The 24,786-nt window shown below is 36.6% G+C and overlaps 1 protein-coding gene across 1 annotated transcript in view; it reads left to right on the top strand.

Moving 5' to 3' along the window:
- Positions 1-306: 306 nt before the first annotated feature.
- The window catches only part of Sesn (Sestrin), a 124,510-nt gene continuing 100,030 nt past the window's right edge, over positions 307-24,786 (top strand). Inside the window, exons 1-2 of the mRNA XM_090395878.1 lie at positions 307-612; positions 23,366-23,536. Coding sequence (XP_090252004.1) covers positions 532-612; positions 23,366-23,536 — 252 coding nt within the window. The 5' untranslated portion in view covers positions 307-531. The remainder of the gene's footprint in view (positions 613-23,365; positions 23,537-24,786) is intronic.

The raw sequence follows: 24,786 nt of genomic DNA on the forward strand, positions 1-24,786 counted from the left end.
ATGAATTGCTTTATGACGAAAATTTATATAAATTAAGATGAATCAAAGAATTCCGTTATTTATTTTGGGAGTGTTTCAATGAAATAAAAATACACACAATGAAAAATTTTCTTAGTTTTCCCTTAGATTAGAGAAACCACTAACGTAAGAAGTGATGCTTCAAATGTAACTGAAAACCTACCCTCAGCGCAATGGGCACAACCGGTCGCGTCTGCAGCAAATCGAATGATGATTGGCTGTTCCTAGGTCTCCTGACCAGCTGATTCGACTCAGCTGTTGGTAAGGTATCACACAGAACTGAATGCATTAGATCGGTGGATATGTGTGTGTAGGCCGGTTTTCGTTATGAACTGTTTTGACTGATATATATATAATAACTATTCTGGTGCTTATCGATAATCTGAAATATCATTTTAATACATTCAAAGCCGATATAGTATACAAAGAAAATAAAAGACTTAAGTGTGTTAATCTTCTACAATTATTTTCTTCCTTCCAACACGATATATGTAACCGCAGTGGTACGAATTAATGATTTTACAGCCACCTGAAGAAATTGATACTCTTGTCAAAATAGACCGGTCTACAATGGGACAGATAGGAGACAAGAATGTAAGTAAATTATAAAATCAGTTTGAACTGTATTTATATATGGATATAAAATTGATTCTAGGAGGTTATTTATTCTAAAAAATACGTGGATGCAATGTATAGTTCCGTTGCATCATTGCTTGCTTCAGAGACTAACTGAACTCTGAATTCCTAATTGAAACCTTCACTAGATTAAGTTACGTCCCGATTAAATTTCATCGGTCTGGGTGGCATAATTTTGAGTGTAAAATATTGAAAATGTATGTCTGCTGATCTTAATTTTGATAGCATCCATTATAGGTTTAAGTAAAGGTTCTCAAGACAATAGCTTGTGTAAAACTAACTATAAACAAATTTCCATCTTATACTCAAAAGTTTAATCATCATTACTTTACCTGCTGTATAACAAGCTTATGTCTTTTGGTGTATTAATAGCAAGCATAAGATTAATTAAATTGAAAATTCTGAATGGATAATCCCTAGAGCAACCAACCCGAGAGAGAGAGAAAGCAATTTAAATTCCCATTTCTGATCCTCATTAATGAGTGTGTGGTTAGAATGCATATGTAAAATATGATCGTTGTATCGGAAGCAAATTTTGGAGTATGTTTCTAAATTATTATAAAATGAAACTATGGCATGATTTTACGAATCCAAATAATGTAACATTAGAAATCTTTACATTTTTTTAAATAAAGTAGCGTAGACGGCATTCATTCTCATCTGGACTAATTAGTTCTAACATATTATAATAATAATAAAATATATTAGATACGTTAATGCTGAATTCTTGCGAGAATATTTAACACCGCACCTGTCAAGCTTCAACTTCGAATAATGAGTCATTGGCTCTCAAGGTCCTTGGACTAGCCCTAGCAACAGCAAAGCTTCCTCATTGGCCAAATAGTTTTTGAAGATAACATTCTCCTCATCTCTTGTAGAGCTTTAGCGACAGTTATCGCGAATTCGTGATATATTCTCAGCATTGTAATGAGTCGAGCATTGTCAGTTTAATTTTTCAATTAGTGCAGAAAGTTTTATTTTCATGTTTCCCACATTTTGTAAATAACTTATACTAGTTGCTTATGAAATATATGGTTTAAATCTGTACACGTACACTGTTAATAAATGTGCATGCAATGTTTTCAGGGTTTCATCTTCAAGAGATAGAAACAAGATACTAATATAAGGAATATAGAATGAATTGATGATTTTTTTTTAATCAAGTAGGACATATGTAAATGCCGTTCTCTAAATAAATATATTCATGAAAATTTCAAAACATCCAAGTATTCAATGTTTATTAAAGTTTAGGAATATCTATAAGGTTTAGACCTTAATATAATTATTATTACATGTTTCCTTCTAACCACAATTAGATTATTGATATTGCTCTCCACAATTAACGTTCGTAACATCTCTGCATAATATTAGAAAAATATCGCAAAAATGAGTTGACTTCAAGAGGAATTATAACCAATAAAATGAGTATAGGTTTATTGCACTGGTAAACTTTTTTTGTCACCCGGGTGCCTTATAAAGTATGAAATTCCTCTCTGATTGCTGACAAAGTAAGCGATATGAATTATTTTGTAATGTCGTATGTAGAAATGGGAGAGAAATTGAGTTTGTGGATAACATCAAACTCCTGAAAAAGTATACTAAAAATTTTAAACGTGAAGTAATTTTTGAAGAAAACGGTTTCAGATTTCTGAAAACAGTGGATAACATCTCTCCTGCCAACATGCTGTTTGAATGTTTTAAGATGGCAAATAAATTTTATTACTTGGCGTGTGAGACCATCGCCTTCCTTCGTGATCAGGATTTCCCTCCCTCTAGTCTAACTATTAATATGCTGTGCCATAGGTTTTTTTTCCTCTTCTTTTTGACTATTTATGGGTGGAATGTTATTAAAACTTTCATTCAAGATTGAAGATGCAGAAGACATGATATTCAGCATGTAACAATCATGGGTCAAAAGAAGCATGAAGAGAAAAGCTGTAGAAGTAGTAGTACAGAATTATTGTGATACCTCCAAGGATTCATTGTGGGAAACCACTCTAGGATGATAATAGGAATTTATTTATACCCAGAAGTAGAAAGACAACTTTCTCTTCATTGCAAGTTTTCACATCCCAAGAAAGTTAAATTTCATTCCTGCTTGTATGAATTCATATAAAATTTGTATTTTAAGATTAACATTTTAATAAAATATTTGTAATTTAGGGTATATCTTGATCTGCAGTTATGATCATGAAATTCTGTATTTTAAATTCTTGCATGAAATGTGTTTCGTGTTTGCTATACTTAGGTTGTAGATTATTCATTTGTGACTGAATTAAAGGATGTGGTTTTTAGGAAGCTTTTTTTACTTGGTTATGAAGGTAAATGATACTTGTCAAGAAATATTCTTGTTTGTTCCTTTCTCCAAGTGTAAGAACACAGTTTATGAATGTAGTATTTTCATGACTGTATAGAGGCTGATGTGAAGTTATCTCCCTCTATAGTCTATATAGAGACTGATGACTTCACATCAATTGCCTTGGTATCCCATAATACAAAACACACATCCTTTTGGATGTATATAATGCTACACATAATGGGAAGGGGATTCACTACCTTGCCCAGTTTTGAGGTTTATTAGTAGGAGCTGGACTTTAACCCTCTCATGCATAAGGGCCTCATATGAGGACACATAAAAATGATGTCCTCATCTGAGGACATCATTTTTAACATATACAGGGCACAAATTTAGCAAAATTAACGAATTCATGGTAATACTGTAAGATTAAATGGTACTATATCATCATAATTTTTTAAAAAATGAATATAAAAATTCATGTATGAGAGGGTTAAGATGCCAAGGTCGAATTAATGTAGGTCATATTTTTCACAAGTAGTGAAAAGGTGTGTCACGTTATTAAAATATCCTCGATCAGATAATGTAGAAAGTGTCTGCACTTGTTCTGAAGTAAATTCTACTTCCCAAGAAATTATATTCTTGGTTTATTCAAGTGTAAGAAAAGTTATTATTACCACTCTAAAGACCCTCATGGAGTCAGACTCATCTAGGAAGATCCCTTTGTTATATTCATAGCTCATCATACTGTGCCTTAAACACATTCAAATTCTCTGTAGACACCACACTCTCAGGCAAGGCATTCTAATCTTTCACAACTTTGCATGTAAAAAAACTGCTCACTGCTTGTTCACGTCCTCCTTATTACAGCATAATAAGGAGGGTGTGATTCTCATGGAATTGATTATTACCGCTCTATGCTGCCTCCATAATGCCTTTTTTCTCGGTATCCCATGCTTAATCTCTTCATTCATCCATTTCACACCTACCTTATTTAATCTTCTGACACTTGGAATACATTTAGACATTGCTTCTACTAGATAGTTCTTAAATACCACCCAAACTGCATTGATGTTTCCAGCCAACTCCTCATTCCATGCTACACCTACAATCTGCCTCCTGAGCTTCATAATCACCAGCCTTGTAGTTTCACATATACCCTTTCCTCACAGAGGTCCTTACACTGTTGGTAACCACCCATGAAATCACTTTATGGTCACTCTCACTTGTACGCTTTGCGGAGTGTGGTTAGATGATAATAAAGGATTGAATGTGTGTAGAAAATGTAGGGAGAATGCGGAATTGAAGTGTATTTCGGATCGTGAGTGTGATATTTTTGTCAACCTTCAGAATGAAGGAAATAGGGATATGACAAGAAACGGCAAGGTTGTACATGAAAATTGTGAGAGTGTGAATGTAGAAAGTGTGAATGATAGTATAAATGGTTTCTCAGAGAACAAAAAAGATGAGATAGATGCATTGAGTGAGATCGCGTTGTTGAATAGTGCGATAGAAAGAGCAAAACAGCAGCTAGAGTGCATGAACAAAAGTAGACTGAATGAACCAACCAATAATAAAAGTTATGACAGGAAAAATTAGACGTATGAATGTGAACATGAACAAAATGAAGGATAGAGTGCTGTATGGAGACTCGTTAGTACGAGGTGTGTTAGTAGAGGATTTGACAAAATCGTACCAACCTGGTGCGACCATAAAGGACGTAACTGCGTCTATTAGAGAGCAAAAGGAAAGGGTGAAAGAAATGATTGTTGTGGCAGGTACGAATGATTTGAAAGGAGATAAAATGGAAATGATAGAAGACCTGAATGAATTGTTTGAGGTAGCAAAAGAAAAGAGTGAGAGAGTTAGAATGATTAGTCTTTTGCCACGGTATGACAGTGAAATGTTTAAAAGGAGGGCTATAATTGCAAATGACTTTATGCGTGGGTTATGTATGACGAGTGGTGTGAAATTTGTGGAGTGAGTTTGATGGGCGAAAGGATCTATATAAGATGGATGGCTTGCATTTGAATGGTTACGGTGTAAGAAGACTTGAGAAAGTGTTGCTGAATGTAGTGGATGTGCAAATTCAGGGAAACTAGATTTGTTAGGGGGGGGGGTAGAGATACAGTCCTTATGGAGGCAGTTGAATGTAAGAATGAATATAATATGCCAGAGCAAATAAGGACAACAAATCTGAGTGGGATAGTTAATATAAGGCATCAAGGTAGGGTTGGGGCTAATGGGGGTCTTAAATTCATGTACACTAATACTAGGAGTATTAGGAACAAGAAGGAAGAGTTTTTGGCCATGGTTGGCACTTCCAGACCACAGGTTATAGGTATTAGTGAAACATGGTTGACTGTAGATGATATAACTAGTGGGATTGAATGTGATGGGTATAGTGTGTTCAGGAATGACAGAGAGAATAAAATGGGGGGAGGAGTATTGTTGATGATAGCTGATGAGCTCCAGCCAAGGAGAATAGAAGTTGAATTGCAGGATAGAGAAAAGAGCACATTTGAGGCCATTTGGTGTGAGATTGTGGCTAGCAGAACTAAATATACAATTGGGTGCTGCTATAGACCAGGTGATGGAAAAGATGGTGGTGACAGTATGCACAAGCAAATAGAAGAAATGGGTGGAAGGAGGGTGATTATTATGGGAGATTTCAACTATGGTCGCATTGATTGGAGTGAGGAGAGGACACACGGGAGGAAGGAACTGGATTTTATGCGGTTATTAAGGGATAACTATCTGCGACAGCATGTAATGGAAAATACTAGGGGTCAGAGAGTGCTTGACCTAGTAATTACATCTGAGGATTTGGCTGTAACAAATATGACCACATTGCCACCAATCGGTGAGAGTGATCATAGGGTCTTAACTTGGGAGGTGGCTAAAGGTGTAGAATTTTCAATTAAGACAGGGTACATGTGGAATTATCGGGCTGGAAAGTATGACAAGCTTAGGAGTTTGATTGGTTCAGTGCCATGGCATGTACAACTGCAAGGACTAGAAGTTGATAGTGCATGGGAGGTAGTTAAGAAGTGCTTGCATGAAGCAATGGCTGACTGTATACCTAGAGTCCGAATAATAAATCAAGTAGGGGTTAAATGGATGAATAACACCATTAAGCTTGAGTTGCATAAAAAGAAACAACTATGGAGGGAATTTAAGGAGAAGGGTGACCGGCAGGCACATGAACGGTATAAAGCGCAGGCCAGAAGGGTGACGAGTGTGGTAAGAAAAGCAAAAAAGGATTACGAAAGAACATTGGCCATGCAGGCTAAAGAGAATCCTAAACAGTTTTTTAGATATGTAGCAAGTAAAAGGAAAAATGTACATGGCAGATTGATTTTAAAGAATGCCGATGGTAGGGAGGTAACTGAATCAGTTGAGATAGTTGAGTTACTGAGTGAGCACTTTGCAAAAGTATATCATCCAGGTGGTGACATTGCAGAAACGAATAAACCAGTAGATTATACGGGAATTGTGGTTCATGAAGTGGAGGTGAGTAGTCTATTGCATAACCTCAATGTTAATACATCTGTGGGATTGGATGGTATACCAGCTCGTGTTGTACGAGAAGCAGCTAAAGAATTGTCAGTACCCTTGACCATTTTGTTTAATTTGAGTCTCGGGTCTGGGTTAGTCCCGAGCGGGTGGAAAGAGGGGAAAATAGTTCCACTGCATAAAGGTGGTTCCAAGACTGCTGTTGTAAATTACCGACCGATTAGCATATCAGGAATCATTGTCAAGGTCTTAGAGAAAATAGTCAAGAGGAAAATACAAGATTGGATAGAAGAAAATGGGATACTGTATCGGGGACAGCATGGTTTTGTGAAGGGTAGGTCATGCCTCAGTAACTTGCTCACGTATTATAACACGGTGACGGCTGAACTGGATAAGGGTAATGGGTTTACGGTGATTCTACTGGACCTTGCCAAGGCCTTTGACAGGATTCCACATGGAATTCTAATCAGTAAATTGCAGCATATGGGAATGGACATAGGGTTGGTGAGATGGATAGGAGGGTGGTTGACGGAGAGATATCAGAGAGTGGTTTACTCGGGAGTAGAGTCCACAAGACGGCCTGTGACTAGTGGTGTGCCACAAGGATCTGTTCTTGGACCACTGCTGTTTAATTTGTTCATAAATGATATAGGAAATGATCTGAGAGGAACAGTTCATTTGTTTGCGGATGATGCGAAGTTGGGTAGGGCAATAGTGAATGCAGATGACGTCAAAATTTTGCAGGATGATTTGGATAGATTGGAGGTCTGGGCTAAGGAGAATGGATGTCAGTTTAATGTGGCAAAATGTAAGGTTATGCATTTTGGGGTGAAAAGATTGACGGCAGTTTACTGCATTGGTGGAACCCCGCTCCAGGAAATTGATGAGGCACGAGATTTAGGAGTGTTGGTAGATAAAGAATTGAAATTTAGGGGACACATTGCAAAAATGACCAAAACAGCTCATCAAATCACTTGGTTGCTGAAGAATACGTTGACAAGCAGAGACAAGCAGGATATTGTTCCTCTGTATCGAGCCTTGATAAGACCCCATCTAGACTACTGTGCTCAGATTTGGTCACCTAGGTTTCTTCTTGATGGGGAGGAGGTGGAGAGGATCCAGAGGCGAGTGACCAAGATGATAGCAGGTCTGTGGAATGAACCGTATGAGAACATGTTGAGGATTTGTGGGTTGGAAAAATCGGTTGATAGGCGGAGGAAGGGAGATATGATTGAGACATTCAAATTACTGAAGGGTTTCTATAAAATTAATTCAGAAGATATTTTTGAGAACAGGGCTGGTTGTGGGAGGACTAGGGGACATCCATGGAAACTGGGCAAAAGTGTGGTTAGTAAAAGTGTTAGAGCTGATTTCTTTACTTTTAGAGTAGTGAATGAGTGGAATGCGCTCCCTGAGTCTGTGGTGGATGCTGTGACAGTGAATGAGTTTAAGGCGAGGTATGATAGATACTGTATGAATGTCAAATAGTTGTGATGAATTCTGATTTCTTTACTTTTAGAGTAGTGAATGAGTGGAATGCGCTCCCTGAGTCTGTGGTGGATGCTGTGACAGTGAATGAGTTTAAGGCGAGGTATGATAGATACTGTATGAATGTCAAATAGTTGTGATGAATATGATTTGGGGCCTCCCTCGATGAGTCTAATGACTCCCTGGAGTTGCCCGTAATAATAGTAATAATACATTTAGACATTGCTTCTACTAGATAGTTCTTAAATACCACCCAAACTGCATTGATGTTTCCAGCCAACTCCTCATTCCATGCTACACCTACAATCTGCCTCCTGAGCTTCATAATCACCAGCCTTGTAGTTTCACATATACCCTTTCCTCACAGAGGTCCTTACACTGTTGGTAACCACCCATGAAATCACTTTATGGTCACTCTCACCAACTGGAGGGTGATTCGATACCTCATTTATAATAACATCCTCTGATGAGATGATCAAATACAAGATCCTCAATCCTCGTGTGCCTTCTGTTACATACTGTCTGAGGTAGTTGTCACTCAAAAACACTCATTTTCTTTACTTCCAGGTCCTATCATCCCAGTCTATATTGTCATAATTAAAATCACCCATAATGATCATCATTTTTTTTTTATTTACTTCGTAATTTGATTATGCCTTTAACGATCACTACTATCCACGTTATCAGGTGTATTACAACATCCAACTAAGTATTTCATTCTGTTGATCTCTATTTCACACTATCCTGCCTCAAAATCACTGGCACTATTTCCATCTTGCATCTCTACCTTGTATGGACATAACTTTCTCTTTCATCATTAGGCACTCTCCTCCTCCCTTTTTACCCTTTCTGTCTTCACAAATCACATCATCCACTTCCATCTGTATTCCTGTCAGGATGTCATTCTCATCCAACCATGTCTCACTTATTGCAACAATTCTTGGGTGAACAGACTCAAGTAATGCAACCACTTCATTTTGCTCGTTTTTTCCACTTCTAGCATTTGTATACAAATACATGATGTTTCAACAGGGTGCATACAACTTTGCAGGAGAATAGAGAGAATAACTCAGAAGACATACAAAAGCTGAGTGGGTGTCATAATGTAGTGAAACACATAAATTTTTGGTCACATAATTTTATTACCAAATGACACTAGATGGCATGATACGTTACACCATTTGAAAATGGCGACTTTCGATGGTCCTGAGTGAAAATGTTGTGTGTTTTGGTTTGAGAAAACGAAGTCTGCTACACAGATTCAGAGGAATTTCTGCATGCAATACGACAAAGAACTTCCTAGTAAGTGCACAATCCACGTGGCACAAAAATTTTGTGGAAACTGGCTGCTCTGTTCATCATCCAAGGTCAACGGGAAGGCCGATACTGTTGTGGAAGAAATTCGTTATAGTTTCCATAGAATCCCTAGAAAGTCAACCAGATGGCTTCTTGTCAAATTGAAATTCCACATATGACTGTGGGGCATGTTTTTTTTCAGACTGCATCTATATTTAAGGCCCTACAAATTTACTCTTGTACAATATTTGAAGAAAGACAATAAGAAGATATGTCAAGATTTCTGTACAGAAATGATCAGCAGGGTAGAACAAAATAAATACTTTTTGGATATGATCCTTTTCAGTGATGAAAAGGGTCATCTCAAGTGCACTTTTCACATGTCTGCAGAATTTGAGGAAGCGAAAATCTACCCCCCATTGTAGAACATGTTCACGACACTCCAAAGCCTAACATATTTTGCACCATAAGCAAGAAAAAAAGTGTATGGACTCTTTTTTTTTTTTTTTTGAGTCTACCGTTATCGGTGTTGTCTATCTGGACATACTACAAGGGTATGTAATACCACAATTAGACAATGGTGACCATGATGGATGCTTACTTTTCCAGCAAGATGGAGCACTTCATTACCTGACAGATGTAAGGTCGTACCTCGACATCCGTTTTTCCAGGCATATGGATTGATAGAAGGGTGCATGTTGCATGAAATTGTGTTTTGCAGACCTTACACAATAAGATTTTTTTCTTGTGAGGCTTTGCAAAAGATATTGTTTGTACCACCACTACTACCAGCCAGTTTTGATGACCTGTATTCGAGGATTACTTCTGCCATTGCTGAAGTTAGGCCAGATATGCCAGATATTTCCTGCATGTGGCAGGAAATTGACTATAGATGGGATGTCTGCAGAATTACTGGAGGCAGTCATATTGAACTTTAACTCTCTGTGTTAAAATTTCAAGTGTTACACTACATTTGCACAGTAATAAAAATTTCATCTATTCTATCACTATTTACCTTCTATTGTCATTCAAATTGTATAGCCCCCTTTTAAAACACCTTGTGTAACAGTTCATTCCTGATCTATAGCAAGTTTTACTGATGCCACTTATTAGATGTAATTTTCTCCATACTTAAATTGAACCATTTTCTTTTTCTCCTTATCTTAGATTCTAAATTCCCTAACTTTCCTGATGACATTTCCTTCCAACTCCAGATCTGTCTCCTGGCTGTCATTCACGTTGCAACACATGTATATTCTGTCTTACTTCTGCTCACTTTGTTCCATCTTTCCAGTTTAACTGCCAATTCTTTCCTTGATTCTGCAGACAGCACGATGTCATCTGCATACAACATTGTCCAAGATGTGGCTTCTCTCACATCCATCACAATATTAAACAGGAATGGACTTAATGCTGACCCTTGATGCAGGCCAACCTTCACTTGAAAACTTTCTCTTCCCCAGTCAGCTTCAAACTTTTGTCTTCACATTTTTTGTACATCTCTTGCACCAACCTGACATTTCTTCAGTACCTTCTTCTCCTTCAGACACCTCTAGACTTCTTGCCTTGGCACTCTATCGTACGCTTTCTGCTGATCAGTAAACACCAGATATAGCTCCCATTGTTCTCTTTAAACGTTTCCATCATTTGCTGTAACATGAGGATACTTCATGCCCAAACATTTTTGCTGAAATATTGCATAGTTTGAAGGTAGCCAAATTTCTTTGAGATATTATCATCAGCAGCCATATTAGTCATTAGTTTCTATAATTACCATATTTGCATACTCTGAAGATATAGAATAGCAGCTACAGTGATGAGAGATGGTGTTTGTGTGATGATTGCTTTTAGAGGCAGAGTTTCTGACAAAGTTGTTTTAATGTTTCGGCTCTGCCAAGGTTCCAAGGAGTGGAAAGAGGGTAAGATAGCTCCATAAAAAAAAAAAAAAAAGTTGCTTCAAGACAGAAGTAGCAAATTACATACCAGTTAGTATCTCAGGAGTGTGTGTGTGTGTGGGGGGGGTTAAAGTATTGGAGAAGTTGATCATCATTAAATTCCTGTCCTGTACCTTCAAGGGGTGTACAGGATATGATAGTACTACATGAAAAATTTACATCATTACTAACTTCCTATCTACAATTTTCTTCCAAATCAGTCTGTTAAATGTCAAGACTCCAATATTATCAGGTCTTATATTTCTGTCTTCTTAGACACTTTTTACTGTATCAATCCACCTATATCTTGGTCTTCCTCTGGATCGTTTTCCTGCCAACCTTGCAGAGAATGCTTATTTTGCTAATCTTTCCTCGTCCATTCTATTTAAGTGACCATACCACCTGAGATTAGCTCTGCTAATGCATTCCTGGATGCTAACAATGTCAAGTTTTTTCCTAATATCCTCGTTTTTAATATGATATTGCCATTGATGACATCTGTTCATGCCTCTAATCTTGCTCAGGACTCATATCTGTGGTCTCTAGTCATTGGTCTTGTGTTTCACTTCTGACCCAGCTCGCAGATCCATAAGTTAAGATTGGCTTGAATACTGTCTTGTATACGGCTAATTTAGTGTTTTGACTAATTTCTCTCTTATTCCATATGAATGTATTCGATTGACTTCCTATCATACCAGCTCTGTTGATTCTGTTGTCTATTTCCATATTTAATTTACCATCTTCACTAAAAGTCGTGCCTAAGTAGCTGAAATCTTTTACTTGTTCCACAGGTTCTCCGTTCACAAAGCAGTTGACATTTTCAACGATTCTGCCTATTTTCATTGTTTTTGTCTTTTTATTGCTGACCTTCATACCATATCTATTACAACAGTTATTCAATTCAGTCATGGCATCTTGCAGACTTGTAGCAGATTTATTTAGAAGTATAACATCGTCTGCATAAAGCAAAGAGCTCACGTTAACATCTCCAATTGTGATATCATGTTTAATACCACTTTCCTTCATAATGTGATCCATATAGATAATGAATAACAGAGGAGATAATGTACATCCTTGTTTGATACCAGATTTAATATTAAACCATCTTCCTGTACTTCAATTCTAACTGCTGACTTACAACTCAAATAAAGACTAAGTATTGCTTGATATAATGCCCCATTGACACCATATAACTGTAGCATATTGAATAGCTTCTCTCTTGGCACCTTTTCATATGCCTTTTCCAAATCAACAAAACTTAAGTATAGATCTTTGTTATATTCCCATGCTTTCTCAACTATTTGTTGTAAAGTGAAGATCTGATCCTGACAGCCTCTATTTGGCCTGAATCCCGCTTGTTCTTCACCAACTTTTCTTCCACAATTCTTCGGAACCATTTCTCAAGTATACTGGCATAAATCTTGCCAGGAACACTGAGTAGGGAAATACCTCTGTAATTCTCACATTCAGTTTTGTTTCCCTTTTTATATATGGGTACTATGAGAGCTCTACTCCAATCATCGAGAATTTGTCCCGCTGTCCAGGCTTTCTGAACTATGCAGTGCAGCCACTGTAAGACATTTATACCACCATACTTCTGCATTTCTGGCCGAATATCATCTACTCCTGCTGCCTTTCCACATTTCAAGCCTTTGATGTCCTTTTCTACTTCAAGTATGGATATGTATTCCTGATTGCATGTCTGTTAAGTGTTTCTTACCACTGTTCTATCACTGCTTGTTTCATTTAGCAATTTTCAAAGCATTTCTCCAATTACTCCATACTTCAGGGATATCTTTTTCTCCAGTTTTCATGTCACCTTTATCATCTCTAATTCCTTTTACAACACTCTTTCCTCCATTTCTGAGCTTCAACAACCTCCCAGAATATCTTACCACCTTCATGATATTTATTTTCTGTGTTCTTACCAAAGTCTTCCCATGACTTTTGTTTTGCTAGTTTTACACAGTGTTTAGCTTTCTTCAATTTGTCTCTGTATTCTCTAAGAGCACTAGCTGACTTATTTGCCAGGAACTTTTCATATGCTTTCTTCTTTAACTTCCTGTGTCTACCATGGAGGTCTGATTTTTCTATCCTTGCAGACAACCTCACCAAATGCCTCTCTGACTGAATCAGTCAGTGTTTTCTTCAAGGCTTGCTACTTAATCTCCAAGGTTTGGTTGTTGTTCTCAAACCCTTTCATTTTTTCCCCAATAATATTTGTGTATTTTAGTCTACAGTTCAGATCTGAGAGCTGCTTAACTTTTATTCACTTTAAAATTTTCTTACATTTTATTCTTTTCAATATGAAATTCAGTTTTATCCTCAAGACTAAATAGTGATCACTTCCAATTTCAAATCCTCTGTACACTCCGGTGTCCTGCACCAGGGAGAAAACATCACTATCAACAATAACATAGTCACTAAGATAATAAACCGAAAGGCTATTTTACCTGCGAATTTAAAATAAAACGCGATTTACCACCCCCCTTTCTACTAACATAGTTAATGAGACTTTTCTTATTCCTTGCCTGTTCTCTCCATGTGAATTTGTTCACATTTTTATGTTGGAACATGGTGTTAGTAATAACCAGTCCATGTCCTGAGCAGAAATCCAACAGGTATTTGCCATTATTATTAGCTTTGCTCTTTTCTCCAAATTTTCCCAAAATATTTTTGTATGTCTGACAATCATTTCCTACTCTGCTATTTAGTTACCCAACAAGGGCCAACTTTTCCTTTTTCATTGTCAGTTGCTTTCTCTAAAGCAATGTTTCTCAAATTTCAGATATCTGAGTAACCCCTTCTTAATTTTTATTATTACCAAGCACCCCTTTATCAAAATAATAAATAAATAAAGTATATTTCATTGTAAATTTTTATTTTATTTGAATTTATATGTTCAAGTAAACAAAAAATATGATTTATTTTTAATAGAACAAAATTTGGAATGGGTTCCTCTTCATTTCCTGTCCATGAAAATCCACATTTCAAGTAATTCATATCATACTTACGAAGTTTTTCATGTTCTTCCTAGTTGGTTCTCTAGAGATGTCAGACGACACACCCTTATCAATTTCATTTGATCCAGATTCAATATCAACGTTTTCTTGTTGCTTACACCTACTTGCATTTGCTATATTCCTCTCTTTTGTGGGTTTTATAAATCCAATCTTTAACTAACGATCCATACTCAATTTGAAAGCTAAAAAAATTACTGTATTTACTCGAATATAACTCGCACTTTTTTCTTAAAATTAAAGCTAAAAAATCATGGTGCAAGATATATGCGAGGAATTTCGAAAACTAAAGTTTTCAGAAAAAAAATGCAAATGGCGTGACTTACCAAGAAGCTCCTACTCGCTATCGCTACTTTAGGCATCGAAACTGTTTCCTTGTGTGCATCGTCAAAGTCATCTACCCAAATAGCTTCATTCTTCTTTCCCATTATTTCAAGCAAAAATTACCAGTAATTTACAAGACTTGAGATACGTATAGCAGCTATGAAAAAGTGCATATGATTGGTGCAGTATTAACAAAAGATCGCGCAAACCAAAGGCAAATTAGAATTTCAACTGTTGACGTGAAATGTTAATTCTCTTCAACTGAATTCCATGATATTTGAAACACATTCACTAGATATTTCTTAGTTTTAATACGTTCACGACGGGATGGTGTCAGCAAAACCATGTGTTGTTGGTGCAACATATGGTTTTGCTTTGAGTCAATACAGCAGTTTCTGTTGGAGGGGAGATGTGATTCAATAGTTAGTGCTGTTTTTATCCCGGTTGTCTCTAATTGCATATAATATAACGATTCCATGTGTTAATGATGCATTGCCGAAAATTTCCACTTACCCCCTGAAGACCTTTCGCGTACCCCCCCGCGCGATACGCTTACCACACTTTGAGAAACGCTGCTCAAAAGCATGAAAAAATTCCTCCACTTCTACCTCCTTAGTAGAACCTTCTGTGGGATCAAATAAGTCTCATTGTCCAGTTCCCCATTCTCATATTTGCCCACATTACTCTACTTGAGACTGACTGCCATTCAAGAAGATTAGCCTCGTATTTTGTGTTGAATATTATGGCTACTCCTTCTTTTCCTTGATTGTCATTGCCTGAATATAACATTTTGTATTTATTGCTCAGAAAGATCTCACCAGTTTTGGTCTTTTTTGTTTCAGTCACCCCTATTATGTCGATCTGGTACTTATCTAATTCCTCAGCTAGCTCCATTTCTTTGCCATTCAGACTTCTTATGTTGTTAGTACCGATCTTTAACTCTGATGTTGAGTTGGGGTGTGTTTTCAGATTTGTTCCAGTAGCTGACTTTTCGCTGTTCACCCTGGTTCCCTGGCGAAAACAACAGGGGCCTTGTTTAACTGGGCGACGCCCCAGCCGGCATGAAATTTTGTCATGTTGTACCATCATTTTGTATTTTGGTTTAAATTTGGTCAGCTAAATCCCAAATTGGCAGCCCGTCCTCGTTCGTTCGGTATCCAGGTAGATACCCAACAGGGTGCACCACGAGAAGGTGAGGATTGGCCATTAGGTTAGAAGCCCTGCCCTAATGTCCAATGTCGGTTCTCCGCATTCCTTTAAAGGTTATATGGAGGTCTCCTCTCAGTTATATAGCTTTGACCCTTAAGCACCCCTGGAGAAGTTGATTAAAGGTAAAATTCAGGAACGAGTGGACATGAATATAATATTCTGTTTGGGGAGGGAGGCAGCACTGCTTTGTGAAATGTGCCCCTGTCAGTAATTTATTCACATTTTATAATAAAGTGACACCACAATTGGATAAAGGAAATGATTACACCATGATACTGTTGCACTTTGCCAAGGCATCTGACAGAATACCACATGAGAAACTGTTACATAAGTTGGAGCAAATTGAAATGGATATAGGGGTAGTAGCATGGATAGGGGAGGTGGCTGAAAGATATCAGAGGGTGTATATGGTGGAGTGGAATCAAGTGAAGTGGAGTGCCCTAAGGCTTTAATTTGTATATTAATAATATAAGGAAAGATTTAAAGGGGATATTTGGTTGTTTGCTGATGATACAAAACTGGGAAGGACAAATAATTGATAACAGGATAAGGTGTATGGATTAATTTTTTTGCTTGGAGAGTGACTCGTGGATTGTATTGCCAGAGGTAGTTAGTGCCTCAACAATGAATGAGCTTAAGGGAAAAGTTGATAGGTATTGTGTGAATAATGTGTGGGGATCTCTTGCAGTGAGTTTTGACTCCATGGTGATAGCTTATAATAATATATAATAATAATCAAATTAATGTATGGTATTTTTACCATATGGAGAATGCTATTTGAACAAATCACAATTTATTTATAATCTGCTAGTTTTATGGGTATTATAGTACTCATGGGAGTGAAATAAAACTGATATTACAGTATCAATAAGAAGAAACATTTTGAAAGAGACCAAGAATGTTGATTTGTTCTGCTCATGATGTGTTATGATTACTAGTATATTGTAATTATAACACATCATGAACACAGTACACAATTGTGTGTACTGTGTTTTTTTTTATTATTGAATGTGAATGAATCTGAGGTGGGATTGTGCCTTGTTTCATACATTGAGGTTTAACATTTGAGATTTTTAGAAGTGAATAAAATATAATTATGTGCTATTTCTGTAGATGCACATTTCTTTTCATGTGTAGTTAGTTCTGATGTTTACTTTTCTCCACATCCGTGATATTGTTCTAACATGCATTCTCTCCTGACTGGCCTGTTTGCTGGGTTACATAGCATTATTTATTTATTTAGCGTGTGACTCACACATGAAAAGTTACATTACATTAATCCTTAATATATATGGACATAGTAATATACATATGTACAATAAGAAGACATAATACAGTCATAAAAGAGACACTCAAAAATCAAGAATAGGCTACAACTGAATGTCTAGATTGATTATCCAGTCGCCTGACTGCACTTGGTGTAGCATGAATGAAGTCTGACAGGTTTCCACTGTATGCACGTAAGGACACATTCTGCTATAATATGATTAATTGTCTGGCGGGGTGATCCACAGTCACACCTGGGTGAGGCAATCATGCCCCATTTGTAAAGGTGGTCTGCACATCTGCCATGGTTGGTGTGGATTCGGTTAAGGGCAGACCAAGTTTTCCGAGGTAGGCCAAAACCTGAAGGTATCTGTGTTGGGTCCACTAATTCATGGAAGATTCCTGTTGAAGTGTTACACCAGGACTCTTTCCACTTCTCCTTCATGTTGAAGCTTGTCTCTGCAAGATTTTTTACTGTTAAGATTGGAGGATGCCTTGACTTTAGCCTGTTTATTTCTAGGAGTGGGATGTCTTAATGGATTGGAAGATTTTGGATTTCCATGATTTTGCCGTATTCATGTAGAAGAAAGTTGGGTTTGCGGATGTGTGGAGGCGGGATGTTGCTTAGCACTGGGAGCCAGTAGGTTGGGGTTGATTTTACAGTTCCAGAAATAAGGTGCATAGTGGTGTTAAGCTGGGCATCAACCAAATACACATGGGTGCTGTTCAGCCATATGGGTGAGCAGTATTCAGCTGTATAGTAAACGAGGCCAAGAGCAGTGCAGCGAAGCGTTGTTGCTGAGGCACTCCAAGTTGTTCCACATGGTTACATAGCAAATTCCACATAAAGAAATTATTTTTTAGCCCCTGGTTTTTTTGAGTGGTGAATGGGAGAGTTTTGATCTTATTTAATAGGGAGAATATCACTTTTGAAATCTTCTCTGTGATGGATTGTATAAGGGACCTTACTTCTCCATATCCATGTTTTTTGTCTATCAGTTTAAAACAGGTTCTATCATTTTTTGTTTTATAATTTTTGATTATAACCTTTGTAGAAAAAGAATGTGTTTGACTTGGTTTATTTTTTCTGCACTGCTGGAGCTGTTAAAAGATCTGACTTGTAGGGTTTTTATATCTTTTCTGTGGTGGGATAGAAATAGGTATTATAAAATATCTATTCATATTAATTTTGTAGTTTTATGTTCATGTGGGATATCTTCTTGTATGCATAGCCTTTCTGTAGACTGAATAGCTAGTTTTTTTGAGAACAGAGTATCTTAAAAAAAAAGTAGGATCATCAATTTCTTGATATATACCTTCAAGGGGTTTTCAGGTTTGCATTGCAGGTTAATTAAGTTTACTTTATTATTTATCTCCTATAAACAATTTTCCTCCAAATCATACTATTACTTTGAGCACTCCAATATTATCATATCTAACATTCCGAGCTTCTAAGGCACTTCTGACTGAATCAGTCCACTTAGACCTTGGTCTTCCTCTGGGGTCTCTTTCCTGCCATCTTGGCATCAAACACCTGTTTTGCTAACTTTTCTTCACCCATTCTATTTAAGTGGCCAATGCCACCTTAGATTAGCTCTGCTGACACATTCTTGAATGCTTACAATGTCAAGTTTCTTTCTAATATCTTCATATTTAATGATTCTGCCATTGATGTCATTCGGTTCACTCTCTTAATTTTTCTTAGAACCCTCATCTTTGTCTCTAGTCTTTGATCAAGTGATTTATTTCTAACCTAACTCAGATCCATAACTAAAATTGGTTTGAACACCAATGTGTTCAAACCAATTTTAATTGGTGTTGTATACTGCTAGTTTGGTGTTCTGGCCGATTTCTCTCTTATTCCATATAAATTTATTCAGCTATACCAGCTTTGCTTATTCTGTTGTCTGCTTCTAGATTTAACCTGCCATCTATACCAAAAACTGTGCCTAAATAGCTGAAATATTTTATTTGTTCTATAGGATTTCCATTCAGAATGCAGCTGAAGTTTTCTATTTTCCTGTCTATTTTTATAGTTTAGTTTTTTCATTGATTTTTGTATCACAGCTGTTATTCAATTTAATTAGTGAATTCTGGAGACTTGCACTACATGTAATTAGGAGTACATCTGCATAAAGCAAAGAGCTGAGTTTGACATCTCCAATTCTAATGAAAGAAAGTGGCACCAGTCAGGCCTGATGCCACTTTCTTTCATGTGCATCCTTGTCTTACTCTTGATTTTACATCAAACCATCTTTCTATATTCTAACCACTGACTGATAATTTAAATAGACGATCTATTGCTGTATATAATATTCTTACCCCATATAATTGTAGAGTTTTGAAAAGCTTTTTGCTGGGCACCTTGTTATATGCCTTTTCTAGATCTACAAAACTTAAGTACAGATCCTTGTCATATTACCAAGATTTCTCAACTATTATTTGTCTTAAAGTAAAAATCTGATCTTGACAACTTCTATTTGGCCTGAACCCAGCTTGTTGTTCTCCAAGTTTCTCTTCCACAATCTTTCTCAACCTCTTTTCCAGTATGCTTCCATAAATTTTACCTGGAACACTTAGTAGAGAAATTCCTTTAATTCTCGCATTCACTTTTATTCCTTTTTTTTATAGATTGGGTACTTGGAGAGCTCTATTCCAAGCATTGGGAATTTGCCCTTTTGACCAGGCCCTCTGAATTATGCAATGTAGCCACTGCAAAACTTTTATACCGAACACTTAAGCATTTCTGGGCAAATATCATCTACTCCAGCTTCCTTTCGACATTTCAGGTTTTTCACAGCTTTTTCTACTTCAAGTGTATATTTTTTGGATTTGAACAGCCATTGTCACTTTAGTGTATACATAGTGTTCTTTATTATTCCCTAAAAATGCAGTTTTTTAAAAAATTTAACCACCCTTATGGGCATACTGATCAAAATATCGGTGTGTATCCTTGTTGATGTAATGGCATCCAAATGTTATTTTCAGTGGACACTTTACATCCATGTATTTAATGTTATTAATGTGTACGCATGTCAAGCTAGTACAGCAGTTAATAAGAGAACATCAGTGTATTTTATATTAATATAAAATGATTGTTCATATTGTTTGCAAATAATCAGAATTTTTTCATTATTATTGTGAATGTTTTCTTGCAAGAGAATCAGATAATACATTAATACTTTGATTAAAGTAAACTCGTAACATACAGTAAGCTGTCACTTATCTGACTGCAGAAATGTAGCTTGGCCTTTCCAATAATTGAATTGTTGGATAAGTGAATGAATGATTATGTGGTGCTGTATCAGAAGTCGTGTGATATGAAAGGGTTAATTGAAGGATTGTTGCTTTAAAGTCAGATGAACAGTTGATTACTGTAATAAGTTTAACAACTATAAATGGAGTGAAAGTAAGGAAAAAGGTAAAAACTAACAGTGAAAGAAATAAAGGATTAATAAATAAAAAAAAAAAAAAACTTTTGACAGTCAAAAGACATGAAATAAAACTGTATTTTTAAGAACTGAGAAAAGAAATATCTCTCAATGGTACCTCAAAATAACATCACATCAAAATGCATTGGTGCTCATATTCCATTATCATTACTGTGTTATGATTAATATAGTTTAATAAATTTTTGGTGCTAAACTGTTAATGTCAAGAAAAAGAGGGCATGCCGGCCTGGTTGGTCGAGTGGTCACTGTATCTACTTTCCAGTCAAAAGGCTGTGGGTTCGAATCCCACTGTGGGCATAGATGTTTGTGATTGTCTGTGAAAATACTAGTGATGATGGGCGGTAGATGGCATAGATGATGGTAGTTGTGGTTCATTGTAGTTGATAGATTGAGTGGTGGAGACAGAGTTGTAGAGTAGGTGCCCTCCCTCAATGAGTCTTTGGACTCTCTAGAGGTGTTACATAATAATAATAAGTATTGATATATATACTTCACTTTGCATTCCTCATGAAAATTTTCTACTACTGTTTTGTCACTGCTTGGTTCGTTAGCTTTCTTTCAAAGTAATTACTCCAGACATCTAGGATGTCCTTATCTTAAATTTTCATGTCGCCTTCATTATCCTTGATTCCTTTTACAGTAGTCTTGCCTCCATTTCTAAGCTTCTTCAATAGTCTCCAGAACATTCTGCTACCTTCCTGATATGTATTTTCCATATTCTTAACAAAGTCTTCCCATGACTTTTGTTTACTACTTTTACACATAGCTTAGCTCTTTCATTTTTCTCAGTATTCTTTTAGGCTATCTGCCAACTTATTTGATAGGAGCTTTTTGTATACTTTCGTATTTTTTCAGGACTTCTGATTTAACTTCTTGTATCCTCAATGGTGTTCTTAATTTTTCTATCCTTGCAGACAACTTAATCACATATCTCATTAGCTGAATCATTCAATGTCTTCTTCAGAGTTTGCCACTGAGACTGCTAGGTTTGGTTCTTGCTTTCAATTTGTTTCATTTTTTCTTCAATAAGACTCGACACTCAAGGGCTACCCTGAGTGGTGCCTACGGCACCCAACCCCCGAGTTCTGGACTGGTAGGCCGGTTCTCCTTGAATTCTGATGACTCGAATTTAAGACTCGACACTCAAGGTAGTCCCTGAGTGTAGGCTTCAAAAGGTGGGGAGGGGGCCCCCTGAGTTCTGGACTGGTAGCCCAGTTCTCCTTGAATTCTGATGACTCGAATTTTGAAGACTCAAAATTCGAGTCATCAGAAAAAAAAGGGAGGGGGTACTTCTCCCTCGGAGAACCCCCACTCAGGGTAGCCCCTGAGTTAAAAAATGTGACATAAAAAAGCGTATCATTTTATATATATAGGGTAGATTTTACTCAAAAGGTAACAGATACTATTATAGGATGTTTTGGAAACTAATATTTTCATAGCGATAGCTTAAAGTCCACGAATTTAGCCTAGTGGCTATGTGCTTCGCAACCATATGCCTGGGGAAGGAGTGTCCTAGGTTCGATTCCCGTCGATGATGTGAGGAGCTCAAGGATCTTCCTCAGCTATAGCCAAGTTATCCGGTCTTGGGGCGTGGACAGCAGGGTTTTTCTCCCCAGTTTATCTGGGGTTTTTCATCCCACAAGCAGGCAAACCTGCCCCATGAACACACACACATGGATCACAGTCATGAATATAGCCCTTAGGATGGCCCTTAGGAGATGCAGCAGAGGAGTTGCGAATCGGTTGCATTAATACGCCAGTAATCCCTCATTAGGAGAGGACTAAACCCGTCCTAGGATAGCTTAAAAGGAAATATTTTTTTCTTGGGAGAAAAAAAAAGAAGCATGATTGACTGTTTATTAGCTTGATGTTGAAAGCTCTACTAGGATGAATGGGAGATGATAGCATAAAATTCTTAAGTAAAAAATTCAAGGTTTTTATTGTAAGTTCCTCCTTTCACTGGGGTTATGTACTGTGATATAGGCAGAATTACAAAGGATAGTAATAGGTATGGCATGTGTAGATTCAAAGTTTTTGAGTATGTTGCCTTAGGCAGACAATTGGCTTTCAGGTGTGGTTCACTTAGATTTCTTCTTTCTGAAAATGAAATGAAATTTTAATATTTTTTTTTTTCAGCACATGGTATATTAAAGAATTGACATGGTGCAAATAAAACGAAAAGAATAGTTGTTATATGATGAAAACCACTTGTGGATTAACAATATTAACAATGTGCTGAGACCTCTGGTTTAAACAGTTGTTATTATTATTTATTATTATTATTGAGGCCTCCATGGAGTCAAAAGACTCATCGAGGGGAGATTCCCCCCCCCCCCCCCCCAAGAAACACAAAGTCTATCATACCACTCCTTGAACTCATTGACCGTGCTTGCTCTCACCACTCCATCAGGCAGTGCATTCCATGGTTCAACCACCCTCCATGCAAAGAAACCACTTCTCATCCTCTTGCTCACAGTTTCCTTTCTTAACTTCCAGGGATGGCCTCTTGTCATCATTCCTTCCCGCTGTTCAACCAAGCGAAAGAACTCCCCAGTGTCAACCCTGTAACCACCTTGAAGCAGAAGAATCAGTCTTGATAATTTAATTATATGTAGTTACCTGCAAACAAGCTAAAAAGATAACCTTGAGGCTTGTCAGCTTCCAGTATTTATTTTATTTTAATTTTAATTTTTTTTTTCACTTTAAGAACTTCAGTTAACTCAGTTCTTTCTTATATATGTAACTTAGCTTAATTTAACTTTTTTTTTTTTTTTTTGTAATAGTTTTGTCATTTAAATATGCAGTGTTTTCATATTGAGTTAACTGGATTATATAAATTTCTATTAATTCATCAGTTTGATATTCTTCCAGTTATAATTCACAACCTATGTTCTTAATTTTTCTTTTCAGACTGAACTGCTTTTCATAGATGCATTTCTTCAGAATAATCAGCTAGATCATGTTGCACAACTAGTTGCCTATCATCCTCAGTATTTGGAGCCTTTCTTAAAAACACAGCATTTTATTCTCAAAGGAGATGGACCACTGCCATATGATTACAGGCATTACATTGCTATAATGGTATGATCGCAATTTTTTTTTTATTATTTTAAATGAAGGTTAAGTCTGTCTTTTCCTCATACAGTCTGTGCATCATAGTTATATGAAAATACAAATTTGTATCCCTACATGGGTGTTTGAGTACAAACAAAAATTTTAGAATTTTTAAAAAGATCATTAATTCATTTTTTTTTCACTGTTTCTGTAATATCATAAAATTATGAGGATAATATTCTTTTTAATACTGCTTTATTGAAACAGAGGACATCTAAGAGGAATGACGCCTCTTTTCACTTAGATAGGGATGATAAATGGTTTCAAACAATTTTATTTTCCGAGTTAGTTCCATTTCAAAGAGAGCATAGACAGTTTTTAACAATCTCACACCAGAGAGAGACTCCACAACTTTAATTTTCTGGTGACAAGAAATTTTCTCATAGCACCTAAATTTCCTGTTTGCATATCAGCAGATATGACACAAATCATGACAGGTTTGAGTGTAACATATGGGAGGAAAAGATATTTTAGAAAACAGAAACACTAAGCAAATATAGCATTAAGGATAATGTATTATTTGCTTAGTATATTTGAATTACAAATAGGTGTAAATACATGACCAACATTAATAAGCCATGTGAGAATGGCAAATGTAAGGGTGAGAGAGAGGGCAGTTCTGAGGACTGAGGGGACAGTTCAATCTCCACTGTAGCCAATCAGAGATAGCTGGCCCAAGACTATCATTAATTATACATGGCATCTAGTGAAGAGAGATGGATGAGAAGTGCTGCCATCTTGTGGTCCCTCATCCTAACAGTTTACTGTCTGAAAATAGTGTTGGGTTCTATGGTCGATTTTCTTGAGTTTATGGGAAACGAAAATAAACCCAAATTTACGGGAGAAAAAACTTGCATGTGCCACAGATTACCCAACTCGGGAACTGGTCGAAAAAAGGCCTAGTAAAAGTTCCTCTAGTCAGTAACTAGAATATACAACTTGTGACGTTTTTTGGGAGGGGGGGGGGAATGGTCTAGCATCATGGATGGCACATGCCACTTCCACTGAAGCTACACAGGTGCTTAGTAACAAACTTTTTTTATATTATTCTTAAATTAATTCCATATAGCCAAGAAATAATCGATAAATTTATATAAATATAAATAAATTCTTTCATATATGTGTGTTTTCAGATCAAGTATTATTTTCTGGGAGTGAAATTTTTTTTGTTTTGCACAGGAACAAATAAATTGTTCTTATCTGGATGAATAATTTTT

Source organism: Typopeltis vanoorti, chromosome 7 (genome assembly GCF_054136105.1).
Source record: "Typopeltis vanoorti isolate ZY-2024b chromosome 7, IOZ_Tvanoo_1.0, whole genome shotgun sequence".
In the NCBI taxonomy this organism is placed as follows: Eukaryota; Metazoa; Arthropoda; class Arachnida; order Uropygi; family Thelyphonidae; genus Typopeltis; species Typopeltis vanoorti.